We start from the raw sequence: 15,746 nt of genomic DNA, 5'->3' as shown, positions 1-15,746 counted from the left end.
GCCATGGACTGAATTGCGGTCCATGTTCTATTCCTGCATATCAGATCAGAAATAAGTAAGTGATCCCTTAAGCTCCTGTACTAGCAGTCCACACTGCAAAAAAGGAAGCCGTAAACACAAGCTGTACAGTAGATAATATGAACTTTGAAAAGAAACTTGTTTCCCTGCTTATTCCTGTTTCTATTGCAAAGCCGATAACTTGTAATATATTCAGCTTCAATGGCTGAATATGCTTTTGAAATTTTCTGTGGGTGTGAGTCCTTAGAAGAATGTGCATCAGAATTGTAAAGCCTATTACTGGTTGAATTAATCGGTATTGCTATGAACATAGGATAATACTACATTAATATGGTCATAACAGCTATCTGCCATAGCAGGAAAGTGGACACAGGCAGCGTTTTTTGCCTTTTATTTCTGTTACTAGTTTTGAAAAACTAGTAGGAGCCTAATTTGGACGTTGCACATGACAGCACAGCTATAGGTATGATAACTGTATATTTTGAATTAAATATAATTAATTTAGATGAAAACTATCAGTCAACTTGAGTTTCTCTGTTACCTTTTTCTCTTCTTCAGTTCTCTACGATAATTCCATTTGAGCAGTTATTTAACACACAAGGTTTAAAGTCTTCGGATCATGTAAAAAAGTAGAATTTATTTCAGACATATTAATGCCATCTTTCTTTACGTTAAGGTATAGATTCTGTACTATCATTGACTTCTTAGAAGGGAAGTTCAGAGATGACATGGCCTATAATATGCAATTCTGCATCAGAAACAGAAGTTTGGTAGTTTGCTCAGCAGATGCAAGATGGGTTTGCAGTGTGGGTTTGACAGAACAAAAAGAAGTCATTGGCCCAAAATGATCGGCGGACCAGCACAAAACGTGTAGCCACAGGACTGCTGCCTATTGCATGACATAAATTATTTGTAAGACTAACAGTAAATATTTTGCCAAGAATTGCTTCAAGGCCCTAACACTGGGTTACTGCCATTAGTGATGCAGGGTCCAGGCATGCAAGAGAAATGCTCTTTACCTACATCATCTTGCAGTCATAGCGAGGGTGACACTACGTCATAACAAGGCCTCTGTCGCTGTGGGATGGCATCTGTAACAGCAATGTTGTGCACTATTTTCACCTATTTTTAACACTGCATTATTTATTCTTCTCGTCAGTAAATGATGGGTTTCCCGATATTTACAAGCCTATTTCCAGCCTAAGATGGGAGCCATAGACTCTTCTTTCTTTAGAAAGCACACACTCATTTTGCTGCTGAATTATGTTTTTAACAAAAGCCATACAGAAAACAGATAGAAGGAAAAGCCAAGCAACCAGACCTGGAAGCCATGGCCATTATATCATCTAACTATTCACAAAACCCAGAACTCATGTGTGAGCATTCATGCCAGACACTGTGGAACAGGGAAATAATATCAAACTCAAATTTTAAGCTTCATCAGACAAACATCATTGGCTTCCTTTGCTCTTACCTGTCAGGCACCACTGTTTACACTACATACAGCTGGAAGATTTATGCGCAAGTGGATTAAAGAGAACATGCCCTTCCTGGTTCATCCCGTGACTGGCCAGTGAGTCCCAGATTTCCTTAGTATCTCTTTTGGCTGTGAGACATAGTACCCTTGAAATGAAACTGTTCATGCTGGCAGAGACACAAAGGTCACTGGAAATGACTACAAATGTGGTAGCAGAGCTGAAGATGGCTGTGCTGGCCATCACAGTTCTCAGGTAATTAATCAGCAACTGAACCCAGTTCTGTCAAATTATTCTGTTGGTTTTGGCTGAGGAGTTTTGCCAGACTTTGCATGTGGTACAGTCTGATCTCCTAACAACCTCTGAGTAACCAAAGAGGCTGATCTTCTAGATCTCCTCACAGAACTTTTCTCCTTTTCTCCTGGTGATCTAGTGAACTCAGCCCATGAATCCTGAACAACTGAAGTTCCCACTAAGAAAATAAAAGTGTATTACATTTTGAAAACTTTAAAGGATTCTCCTACATTTTCCATGTTACAGCTGAGTTGGATATTGACACTTCTACCATTTTGCATAGCATGTCTAGGATTTATATTTTTAAACAAAGTTGTCAGACTACAGGTTTGAGAGCTGGCAGAAAGGTTTTAAGTGCCCTCTGCCTGACTTTCAAGTGCATAGGGAGTAGTGTATGAAAATTACAACTACTGAGTATCTCTTAGTTTGTCTGGGCAGGCAGACACTCTTATCACTGAAAGCCAGCTTCACAACCGCATGGATGGGAGAGGAAGAGAGAGGAAAAAGAAACTTCGTGGAGACTTCATGGAGAAATTCAAAGTACAGTGCAACACTGTGCATGGGAAGTATGTCAGATCTGATGTCTTCTCCTGCCCATTGAAATGGTTGTTTCCTTGCTCTATTTGGTATTGGACAAACTAATTACCTTAAAAACTGTATTTTGAATCACCATGAACAAATTTCTAAAATGAGTGGAGATTCTAAATGTCCTCAGTAAATGTGTAGTCTTTCATGGAATCCTGTAAATGGTTATAGACACACCTGGGAAGGGCAGCTAGTTGTTCAGTTAAATCTCTGTCCTGAGGTTCCATCCTATGCTCTGGGTTGTCATTATGGGACAGGAAGACAAGGAGGAAAAAGATAGCTTTATAAATACATATTCTGCTACTTAAAGCAGGACATACTTCATGCACTATAGCCTGTATTTGTCACAGCCCATAAATCTCATTTCTAAAATGTCTCCCTAAACATAATAAGGTACAGGTGGCACTTACCACAGTGAGAGTCCTTTTCTCTTTCTTCAGGCTGCTTCTTGTGTCCATTTCAAATTGTGCTTGAGGTGCCCCTTAGCTCATTCAGCCATACAGACTTGTGGGTTTCAGTGCAGCCTGATTCTGAGGCTCTGTCACAATCTCTTCCACAAGTGACCCCATCCCACTATTTTTAGCCTAAAAATTGGACTGCTGTTTGAAGGACAGAGCTTTTTGTCTTGAGAAGTTCATTAGAGAAGTCCATTAGAGAAGGACCTATACAAAATGTATTGTTGGACTTGCAACACCATCCCTTGACCTTTAGTACAGATTTTTAGATAATTTTACATGAAAGTACAGCATCTGAATAGCCCTGGGGATTGAAATATATATGGGCAGAAAGACCCTGGTGAGCAAATGGGAAGGAGATACAAGAAGACAAAGGAAGACAAAGGCAGGGGTAAGAGGTGGTGGTGGTGGGTTGCCCAAACACTATCTTCACTCTGTGCATGGGGTAAGTCAGGGAACACGGCATGACTTACTATGTGCTCAGCTCTAAAGCACACTGAATTCAGCTTGTGTTCAGACTGTGCCTCCCAACCCATGTGTTCATGACCCCCCATCCCAAGACATTCTTCTGTTTGAAGCAATGAAGAGAATAAGGCTCGGTCAATGTGCACAGGCAGACAGTCAGACAAGAGTTTGCACCTGCTCTAAAAATTTCCACATTGGTTCCTTAATGAACCATAAAAAGCAATGGGCAACTCTGCCCTTAACAAGAATAGAAACCTTGGCGCTCTGCATTAAGCCACTAACTACAATTTTTTCTCATCTCATGCTTTAGAATTTCAGTCACTCCCTGCAGAGGGTAGTTATGATAATTTTCCGGCTAAGCATGGACATTGCCTACAAGATTTCGTTAATTTTTTTCCTGTAAATCACACACTGGATGAGATGAATAAGTATTTTGAAGAAGTACTACTTATCTTCTTTCTTAGGTTTGCACATGATATTACGTCTTGATCATATGACTGGAGTATACTATTAAACAAGATCTGAGACTTGGAGAAAACACTTTGATATACACATCTAACCAAATATCTTGGTCATATTATTTCATTGTATTGTATTATTTTTGGCTCAGTAGGGAGGCATTTCTGTGAAGCTAAATGGCCAATAAGGTACAGAAATCCACATTGTTTATCTAATGGTCTATTTGTTCTTTAAATCTTTGAAGTGAGAAGTCTGTGGTTCTGAAAGTGCTCTTTTGAAATCAATAGCCTACTTGTAGCATTAAGTGCCACTCAACATGGATAAGTGTGACCACATGTCCTGTCATATATTTCAAAAGGAAATGTTTTAGTTGCAGATTTTAAACAGATTAGGTATCCTGGAGGTAGCTCATGTTAGTAGAAAACATATCTGATGACTAAACTTAATAGCTGTTTAATTGAGTAGATTATGTGACTATAAATTTTCTTTCTTGAGTCAAATTATCACTGCTAGTTCTAGCTGCATTATAATACACTCCTCATAAACTTGATATATTTGTCATTTAGTTGCCTGGAACATCAACTTGCAAAGAAATTACAGGTTAATTCAGATGATATAAAGCAATGTCATAGCAGAGAGATTTCCAACTAATTACTGTTTTTACTTCAGAGGCAGTATCTCCTGTGACAATTCACTCTTGAAGCAAAAGATGAGCTGAACTCTTTTCAAAAAAGTTGGAGTACATTTGACAACATGAATATCTACCTACACAATAACATGATGGCTGCAGCTATTAATGTATAATTACTTGAAAGTGTTGTTAAAGTGTACTTGATGGGATTCACATTTAGGTGTGAGAAATCCTTTTAAATATACTTCACTGGTTATAAAAATACTTATAAAGTATTTTTTATCAGCTCCAGTACCACTCACTACAGCAGTTCTGGAGCTGAATGTAATTCTGACAGGCATTTTCATCAGCAAAGCATTCAACAAAAATAGATGGTTAAACAAAAAAGCGAGTGTAAGGTCCTCTGGTCTTTGGATTGCAGAACCCTGTATGTATATATCACTTTCTTGCCCAGTGAGAATCACATGAACTCAGTTAAAATCTGTGTCTTTTCTTGTCAAAATTTCATTTGCCTTTCCATAGTCTTACGAGTACTCTTAGCAACCCATAAAAGCACTTTCTGAATAAAAGTCTGAAGCACCCTTTCATCCTCCAGCTTAACTGTGAAAAAGATGTCATTCCATATTTAGTAAACATGGACCAACTGTCAGATTAATGGATGAGTGCATGTGGTGTATGTGTATAAAAAAAGAGGTAATTTTTGTTGCCTCATTTTAGTGACACAATATAAGATGTGAATGTGATTTTTTCCCCATTATTGCACATTGTAAGGACATAAAATAAATTTCCAAACTTATCAATTCTGAGAGTTGCTGAGAAAGTAAACAGATAGTTTCAGCACTCCGGCATGTAATTCCCTTCTACGGTTTACCTTGATGGTGGATGCAACCAGAAGCAGGTATTTACCATCACAACTACTTTTTTTTTAATTTCCTTCTGGTTTTTCTCAAATCATTGTAAAGGCAATAAATATGAGATGCCCCTGAACACTTCTCATCAGTAAAGAACTGCAAAAACAAGTTCAGAATGACATCAGCTAGGAAAATAAAGTAATCGCTTGTAAAAAAATACACTTACTTTGCACCAATTTTAAAAACTATCTGCTTAAATTTTTGCTTCATTTGAATAACTCTGTATATAACATCTGGCTGCCATTATTACTTTTTGACAGCTTTTTAAAGTACTGTGAGATTTTGTAAAATTTAATGTGGAAAATAAAACTGGAAATTTATATGAAAAATTAAGAGAGAAAAGTGTACTTTGAAAAAAATAATGTAAAAGTACAAATGCTTACCTTTGTGTTTGGGTAGCATAACTGTTATCATATGCCTCATAGCTTGGATCGTCATATTCACCCCCATACCCATCATCGTATCCCTAAGGGAAAAACAGAACACAGCTTAGAAGAGTGATAAATCAAAGGATATTATCAAGCTGTGAAAATAACTTGCATCAACATATGCATGGTGTGTTTGCTCAGTATTGTGTAAAATATGTGGCCGATTGGAGAGAATTATGTTGTGAGGCACAACCTGTACAGTGCAAGGGTAAAGAAATCAGTTACTCATTTAAGAACTCAGCTTATTCACTGATAAACTGTGGTGTATTGTCCAAACCACGGTGCTCCAGTGGGATCTGTGTAGAATACTGATGAATGATAATAAAAATAATAATCTCCTGGCAGTCTGTTATATAAATAGTTCCATAAATATGTATAGGTGAAATGAACAAATGGCAGGTGTATTACACTATTAAGAATTTTATTGTGACAAAATCTTAATATTCAATCTATTAAAAAAAGAAAAAACAAACAAAAGAAAAAATAACAATCTATGACAAACAATATTTGCAAGCAAGTAATGCATTATGATATTTTAAAATAACTTAGAGTAAGCACCTTTTCCTTCACTGAGCATCCCACTCTTTTTAAAGTCAGGCTTTTCTGTGACAACTTAACAGACGTTTTAGTACAGGTTCCTCCCATCTAACTTAAGGGTCCTTACTGAAGCGCTCAGACAAATGCTCAGACTGCCTAAGGTGGAGAGACATAAGTGACTTCAGAAGGTGGTTCAGTTCATCTAATGTCTGAATATTCCACTGAAGGAACCATGGGTAGTTATGATCCATTGTAGCTGACTCTGAACCCAAGAGTGCTCAGGAACCAGACAATAAATAAATAAAGATATACTCCAAGGCTGCCTTTTAATATGCTTTTCTTGTATGACAGGACAACAGAATAGGCAGGAAGAAGGCTGTATGGAAACACTTTCTTTCTTCTTTATGATTTTTAGGAGTCAGTATTTTTAGTTAAATAGAAATTAAACATTTTTTTGTCATAAGGAAACCCATTAAGGAAAGTACTAAAGGAAATAGGAGGCTTAAAAATCTTTGACTCAATATTAATTACAGCAGAAGGCAACTTTTTCCCCCCATAAGCTATGCAAAATTTAGTTAGATTTGGGCAGAAGGGACGGCATGATGCAGCTCCAAAATAACAGCAGTCCAATAAACAATCACTCTAGTACACTATCATAACCACTCAAAGTACAGTGTTGGTTTGGTACTTCATTATTTCTGCTAAATAAACTCCATAATGGTCTTGAACAAGACTTCACTGGCACTCCTGAATTAAGGAAAACATTCAATGGAGGAAGCATTCAGTTATGTCTCCTTAGGTCAAACATATTAAATCTGCCTGTTCCTCTGGTGTACCCAGCAACAAGGACAAGTGTGGATTCCAGGTGGGAGAGTTCATCCCTGTAGTGCTGTATGGCCTGAAGGAAGGACAGGACTCCAGATGGTGACCTCACTTCTCAGGCACCAGGTCAGCTTGCAGTAAGGGAAAGCCTTTCTGAGCAGGAGGGAGAGTCCCATTTTGGGACTGGGGAATGGCCTCTCCTAGAATCTGAAGTTTATACGAGCCTCATCATCTTCCACTTCAGGTGGAAGTGCAGTGGTTTGACTTGTTAACATTAGTAATAGTTAATATTAGTATAAACTCATAGCAAAAAGTACTGTTAAAAACATATCCCTGCACACTACAGTGATATACTGAATATTAGATAGCTAGATACACAATCCTGCTTCTGAGGATAGGATGAAAGAAACAGTGAAGCCCAGGAGACAGATGTTAGCCACATGAATTAGTATGCTACTGGGCAGGATCCTGCTACTGTGAAGAAGAGGATGATGCAAGTTCCTATATAAAGTCAAACAGCTACAGGAAAGACATTTCAGCCTGCTTACCCACCATATGAGAGAATGGGAAAAGCAACAATTACAAATCAGCTCTCTCAGTTTTTTGATGCCTGAGATGGATCAATGTTCAGCATCAGCAGGGCAGAGAACACTTGTTAATATTTGACACCTCTGTGGGTTCATGTTATAGATTTTAACAGCCTCCCTAAAGGCTCAGAGTATGTCAATACAGTGCAAATGGTTCAAGTGGAATGGCTGGAAACCAAAGTAAAAAAACACAATATCTCTTTAATAAAGAAAAACTATTTTCTGGATAATGTTCATTTATTTGTGTAATTCTGTATGAGAATTATCTCCTAATCCTACGGGTGAAGTGTTTATGTAAGGTACATACACGCAGTTATTAAAAGTTTAATATGATGTATTGTACCCAGACACCTACCAAGCCTTTAGGTGTCTAGAACTGAGACCCAAAATAGCTCCTTTCACATCCTTAAAGTGTCTTAAACTCACTGAGCATTTTTCTTCTCTTTAACATTCAGCTCCCCAGAACCTACGACTTTAATGTTTGAAAGTATTTCTTGGATGGGCACTTTGAGAGATGAAACACCCAGCTCCCACCTATTGAGATCAAAAGCTATGAGTTCGATGGTGTCCAAATTAACATATTTTGTGCTCTCTGTGTGACGAGAAGGGTGTTCCCAAAAGCAATTCTGTATAAACCCAGAGACCAGAACCCAAGATAATCTCTCCAAATGCAGTGCAATTTTCTACTCAGCACTAGAGTCAGACTACTTCATGCATTCTCTAGGTCTGTTAGGCCTTATATTAAAAACAAGCAAACAAACAAACCGTATTAAATTGATAAATGTTCTTTATATATATGGTGATAGGAACAGAGCCTTTCTCTTAGAGAAACTAAGTTACTAGTGCTTGCTTTACCCTCAGCATATTGAAGGAAAAAGGATTACCTACACTGTCAGTGATTTGAATATGACATTTGTTCTTCTAAAATTTCTGCAGTTTCATTTATTTCACCGGAAATCTTCACATATATATGTATAACACTTAGACATTCCCTCCTATGTTAAGTTCTAACGCCTTTTCATTGAGGTCTGTGCTTTTCAAGCAGAAATACTCTCAGATAAAGTGTCTTTAGACATGATCTGATCAAGATCTCCGCGTTAGTCAGAATATTAGAAAACTTGTATAAAAAGTTGATAGGTTCAAGTCATTTAGTTTCAGTGAAGGAGAAGAAAGCAATTCCCTAAATTTTCAGAGTTCTTTGATGAGGCTAATGAGGGTGCAGATAAGCATAACCTGAGGGAAACAGTATCTTTTGAAAGTTACTGATGAATTTTGATTCTCAGGGATATTCAAGGGAATGTGGTTGGATGCCTGGGAAGACTCTTTTCCTGTGTAGGAATGGTAGCTGCCACCACCATTCAGAATAAAAAGCCTACCACAATGAACTGGAAAAAAATGCAATGGGGAACTATTAGAAATAGTCAATGTCAAATGTCAGTCAATGTCAAATGACAATAGCCATTTCTAGGGTAGGTTTTTGTGCCAGGCTATCTTTTCTCAGGTATTTCTTACTAAAACAACTTTCCCAATCATAAAAAAAACCCAAAAAGACCTCTTCAGTTTGTGTCAGGGAAAAGGAAAGTTAGTCTTCCAATGTCTAGGATTTGGACTGGAGACAAAAGAACAGAAATGTACATTTGAAGCTGCAGTGGGACTAAGAATGTTTATAAATAATTATGGATGATTTTGAGGAATTTTGGTATTGTTAAGAGTTGAAAAATAATAACAAAAAAGATGAAAATTAAGAAAAAATTTAAAACAGAGCTCAATTTAAAAAAAAGATTCATTTGAAAATGAGCAGATATAAATATTTACCAGTCTTTCCCCATAAAGTGAAGACAGGAAAAACTCTTAGAAGAATCTCAAAACAGCATCTGAAATTAGCATTAGGAACACTCAATTCAGGAGGAAATATTCAATACTCTACTACTGATAAAGAAAATTATAGTCAGGGGCAAAAGTGGTGTAGAAACCAAAAGGGACATATTTTGAAAAAGGCTTATATTCTACCACCTGAGAAAAAGTTAAGTATCAATTTGATTCAATACTCAAAATACCATTGAGAAGGATTTATTTTAACTATTTAGATTTACTCAAATCTTCTTAAATTTTCAGATGCTGAAAGATATTATAAATACAAACAAAATTTTAAGTATCATTAGTTACAAGGGTATGATAATATAACACAATCTGATCTCTTTAAACTTGAACTTACTTCATAATGTTAAGATTCTGTTTCAAACAATAACAGCCCACACTCAAATGCACCAAGTTTAAATCACCTCTTCTTGAATAGCCTTAAAAACAGATTTTTCAGAGCACTGAAAAACTCTGTGAAACCAAGAAGGACAATATTTCTAATACTTCTAATGAAAACTGCTTTATTCACAATATTTTAGGTATGTCCTAGTAATACATAATAAAATACATTGTAAGAAAGTTGAAACTTATTTGTTTTTTATAGAAAATAGCCCAATTTTTTTAAAAGTAGCAAATTTCAAAATATTTAGAATTAATTAAATAGATAAATAAGCAAAACACAAACAACAGTAAGTCAAAATAAAGTGAATTATGCAACCCAGTACTTTACTTGGCAAATATGTGAACAAGAAAAATGTACTGCTGGATAACCAGAGTAAGCCTTCTCATTAGCTGCATCCAGCAGCACACAAAAAGCAGTACTGTAGCTCATGAGGGAGAAGGCGAGGGTATAAATACCCACCTCTAATTGTAACTATTAAGTAGAAGAAGTTTTTTCTCAGAAAAGGGACCTTTGCTGAGTTTTCAGTCTTTCCTTCACCTTGCTTCTTTGTTGCTGTCTCACTCTCTTTTCTGTTGTGACTTGGCCACATTCCTACTTTCTCACACAACCATATCACCTTAGCTTAGAAGCTAAAAGCCAGTCCTTTACCAGTAACCTGTAACCTGGCAGTAGATTCCCATAAGACTCACAGGGTAGAAATAAAATATTTTTAGACGATAATTAATACTTTTTAGACATATCTGAAAACAAGTTGAACTGCTCTTTAAATGAGAACTTTCTTTCCAGTAACTATAAAGGGAGCCCGGGATGCATGTGTTAGATTTACATAACTGACATTAAGGTATGCAAGTTAGTTCATCATTTGAAGGAATTTATTGCTCATGTATTTAGAGCAGCCCTGAGGAGAAGAACTTGGGGGTGTTGGTTGATGAGAAGCTCAGCATGAGCCAGCAGTGCATGTTTGCAGCCCAGAAAGCCAAAAGCATCCTGGGCTGCATCAAATGCAGCTTGGCCAACAGGTCTGCTCCACTCTTTCATCCTGGAAGACCTCACCTGGAGCACTGCATCCAGGTCTGGGGCCCTCAACATAAGAAGAACGTGGACCTGTTTGAGCAGGTTTGGAGGAGGCCACCAAGATGATCAGGGGTCTGGAGCATCTCTCCTATAAAAGACAGGCTGTGAGAGCTGGGGTTCCTCAGCCTGGAGAAGGACTTTTTACAACAGCATGCAGTGAATGGACACGGAAGAACGGCAAATTAAGACAAAATTCTTCATTGTGGGGATGGTGAGGTTCTAGTTGTTTAGAGAAGTTGTGGATATCCCATCCGTGGAAGTGTTCAAGGTCCGGTTGGATGGGGCTCTGAGCAATCTGGTCTAGTGGAAGGTGTTCCTGCTCATGTCAGGGGGGTTGGAGCTAGATGATCTTTAAGGTCTCTTCCAACTCAATCTATTTTATGATTCTATCATTCTAAGGTGGTGGTAGCTCTAAGTATACGTAGAGGAACACATTTCAATATATTAATTTTCTGTAATTTAAATAAATGGCAATTTTGCTCTACCTACTACAAAGTGTTGAAAACATGCAATCAGAGCAGATGAATCTCATTGAAATACCTGGGAAGTTAGTCTGTTGCTGAGGAAGGATTCCTAAAATTGTAATTTATATTTAGAAACTGAAATTCTGACTAAATTATTCCATAGGTACATATGCCTATTATCATAGCTGGTCATGGATTCTTCAACTATACTTCCAGGGTCAGAAAAAAGGAAAAGTACATATTATCACTTTGTTAAAGATGATATATATCCCCTGCACTGGGAAATCTACAAAGCATTTTGAAGATGAACTAAAAAGTAAGCAGAGTGGCACTATATCTGTCAAAATTATAATTAGTAGTAATAATAATAAAAAAATATGCTGCAATTAAAATGGGAATAATAATCAATTGAAAAATCAGAACTCTAATGTTAGGGACTTCATAAACACAATATATGAACTAGAGTCCACAGTGCTGAGATAACCCAGAGTAGACAAGCTCACCAGAGGCAATGAAGTAATCTCAACACATTTGATCTCAACAAAATCCCACCAGCAGTAGGAAACACCTTTATAAATGAATGGTAAAACATAAAGAGATGAACATTTTTCATGTACTCATAGAAATATAACTGAAATTTCAATATAATCACTGTCATGGAGATTTTACAAATTCAAAGCAGAAAACATTCATGTTGTCCTATTTCAATGGTTTAAATAAATCTCATGTCGAACAATTAGAATATTGACATATACATATGATAATACATAAGATATGCATACCTTATGAAATCCCTGGGGTATTAGAACATTGACATAAAGATGAGTGAAACTGAACAAGTTTACTACCCAGATAAATATAGGACAGGGGACACAGAAGTAAACAGCTGTGCACTGCAAAAGCAGGCACAGTAAAACAGAATCTCAGATACTTCAAAAGATTGCCGCGTACTCTCCTAAATGTATGTTTAATTTCTTTCCTTTTCTATTTATTCTTTTCTATTTGTTTCTATAATTTTCCAACTAAATGCAAAATAAATTTCAGTGTACTGAAAATCAGAACCGAATGAAAATGTAAAAGAAAACCTAATAGAAGAGACATTTTTCTTACTCCTTCCATATTTGCACGACTGTGGCCTACAGCATAATTTGCTGCTGCAATTATTATACTACAGCATTCATACGATTAACATCTTTCTTCAAATACTTCTGTTTTCTCTCTTATGCTCATGAAGCCACATTAAAACTTCTAATTTTTGTGTCAAAGCTCTGTATAACCAACTGCTGCTTATATCCATTTAACTTGTTGCACTTTTCACTCTCCCCTTACTTTGCTATCATCAACTCTGAAACCCTTTCCTCTTCCATTTATTTGTGATGTTTTTCATACTTCCTCTCCTTATGGAATAGTATCCTAACCTCAGTGTCAATCCTTTACTCAGTTCCCATTCCACAGAAACGTCTCACAGAAACATCTCTTTCTTCCAATATCAATAAAATGCCTTATTTTTGTACTAAACAGCAAGTGGAGATGAAAAATAATCCAAAATATCTACTTTGTGTATCTGTGGTAAGTTGCATTTTTGCACTTATCCACGACTGACATCCTCAAAGAAAGGATTTTTAATTGTTATTTTCACTGATGAGTTGTACTGCTTTACACTGTACTTGAGTGATAACATATTACAGTATCAAGTTGCATTGGTGACAATATATTGGATAAATGGCACTTAAATGAAAGATTTAATTTTCCTGTGAACTGAAATGGAGTAGAAAGCAGTCTTCAGCTGCCAAGGGAGGATGGGCTGCAATACACCCACTATTGGTTTTAATCTCTTTATCTTATCTAATATTTCTTTTTACAAAATTTCCACCAAAGCAGATGGTGAACTTCTTGTACATCCTGATGCTCCCCCAGCTGTAGAAGCAACAGATGGATCTGTCCAAGGAACAGTAAGGTTTAGGGTATCATAGACACAGAAATAATTATATGTATCTACTAAAGAGTGACAACTCTTCAGCCCAAGTTTAGCAACTTATTGATGGTTTAAAGCATTTCACAATGTTTTGACTTGCTAGACACAGTGCCTTATACGTTAAATAAACTCTATATGTTAAATAAACTCTATAATAATCTACAAAATGAACTTCCAGGCCTTGAATGGTTGGGAAATCCAAGAAATTGTCCTTTTTATTTTTCAGCCTTGAAAACTGGATTGTCCATCTCAGAGCTTTTTAATGTGCAAGTAAATTCTGCGGTGCTAGGAAAGAGCAGAAATACTTTGACAGATGCTTTACAGGACCCTGAACTGCATTTAATTTTAAATCAAATTTCACTCTGATGTATTATTAATGCTGGAAGTAGGCTTTTTAAATTCAACTTGGCCAAACGCAAGATACTCTGCTCTAGTGAATACATTCTCAAATTCTATAAGGTGTGCATGTCCCTGGATTTACAGAATTCCTTCAGGAAAAGACTTGTAGGAGTCCTCATGATTAACACCTAGATCTATACAATTTTACTGCAGCATTGAAGAAAAAAATTCCACAAAAATAGCCTTATATTTTTTTATGTCAAGAAAGGAAAAGAAAACACATAGGTTAATTCTTTGTGCAATACTACTGGTTTTGATCCACTTTTATCCTCTATTTAAATATATTTAACCATTAAGGATTCCATGAATTAATAATACATAACAGTAACAAATCTTCACAGTGAAATCAGACACAAGCTTGTTTAAAGTGCTCAAAACCCAAGGCAAATAAAGATTTATTTATTTATTAATCCTGAAACTGGTCTAGATGAGAGTTCAGGATTCACAATGCTGGAATCTTTATATCCTAATATTTGCCAGACACCCCATACCTTTGTCATAAATTACAGCTCTTGCTTAATCAAATTCCAAATGTCCTACATTGTTATAAAGACAGTTCATCACATATTTTCTAGAATCTAATTTTATAGAAAAATATTTCTGAAAATAAATTTGGACAACAAAATTGAAATTGTCTTGTGTATGTAATTTATGCATTTTGCATAATTATTGACTCTTTACATAAACATTTTAACTCTTCCATTTATTTTTCTTACTTTATAAAAGGCCATACAGTATTTAGAAGACATAAAAATGGTAGCTCTTATTTGCTATTAAGCCACACAGCTAAATAGTATTTAATCAGTACCATGATACCTTTGATTTTATTTTTTAAGGTGTAACCTGAATAACGTGTTTCATCAATATATATATGTTTGAATTGATCAAACTGTTTTTTTAATTCAGTTTTGAAGTGTTGATGTAATGAAATTTACTGTGAAAAATAATTAGATTTTAAAAGTTATGAAAATCAATCTAGCACTAGGGAAACTAAATGTTGATACCAGTTGCAGAAGAGATGAACTCATTGTTTTTTCTGCTTATGACAATGATTAAGCTTATTACAAAAGTGTTGCTTACAATGAATGCAGCAATGTTTACACTGCTGCTAATCACTGTTGAATAAAAATGTTCCAGGAAATTCTTCTTGGTCCTGTGTACTGTACAGGAGTAAAATCCAAAGCACCTACTCAAGACATCTGAACAGTAATATTAAATTTTCTAACAAATATTGCCAGACTAGGAACTACAGTTTAGCATGATGTAGGACATACAAGGATTTAAGGAACTGCAGAATTTTATTTCTGGATTTTATATACATGTAAGAGTGAACTCAACTAGCACAATCTTGCACAAGAATTAATGCAGAAAGACCAGGTATAATTAAAAGAAAACACATAGAATGTAATGGGACTTCTCATTTGTGAATATCATAATCAGCAAAACAGTAAAGAGTAGTTAAAACTTCTTGAGATTCTTATAGGTAGTTTTAAATTGTTATTCCCTCAAGTTTGAGCATGCAATTAGAGAAATTAGGAATGGAAAAGAACAGATCATCTATTAGAAGATCCTGTCAAATATGATTGTTCCTTTCAGCACATTTTAGTGCTTTCTTTAATCAAACGCTAAATATTGCCATTAGTAGGGATTCCACCATTTCTCTTGGGAGACTATCTGACAACCTAATAGATCTTTGTGTCAGATATCTCTGCTAACTTTATCCCATATGACTAAATATATCCCATTGTACCAGTGAGATGCATTCTCCTAACTCAGTATTCTCAGTGTTCTTAAATGTGTGTTATATTCTTTTATTTTCTTTTAAAAATTATTCAAACATAAAGATTTAAAATCAAATGCAACTCTGACACAGAGATATGTTGATCAGCACATAGCACAGCAAC

General features: G+C 35.9%; 1 protein-coding gene across 24 annotated transcripts in view; it reads right to left on the bottom strand.

Annotated features, from left to right (window-relative positions):
* KHDRBS2 (KH RNA binding domain containing, signal transduction associated 2) overlaps window positions 1–15,746 on the bottom strand; it is a 735,331-nt gene that overhangs the window by 426,785 nt on the left and 292,800 nt on the right. For all 24 annotated transcript variants that reach the window (XR_010429445.1, XR_010429434.1, XR_010429428.1 and 21 more), the window contains exon 7: window positions 5,677–5,759. Coding sequence is in view for 4 of the 24 variants with exons in the window: in XM_064650303.1 (XP_064506373.1) it covers window positions 5,677–5,759 (83 nt within the window). In the remaining 20 variants the exon portion in view is untranslated. The remainder of the gene's footprint in view (window positions 1–5,676; window positions 5,760–15,746) is intronic.

Source organism: Pseudopipra pipra, chromosome 3 (assembly GCF_036250125.1).
Source record: "Pseudopipra pipra isolate bDixPip1 chromosome 3, bDixPip1.hap1, whole genome shotgun sequence".
Taxonomy (NCBI): domain Eukaryota; kingdom Metazoa; phylum Chordata; class Aves; order Passeriformes; family Pipridae; genus Pseudopipra; species Pseudopipra pipra.
The sequence above is the reverse complement of the archived record's forward strand: the minus strand, read 5'-3'. Positions and strand labels throughout refer to the sequence as shown.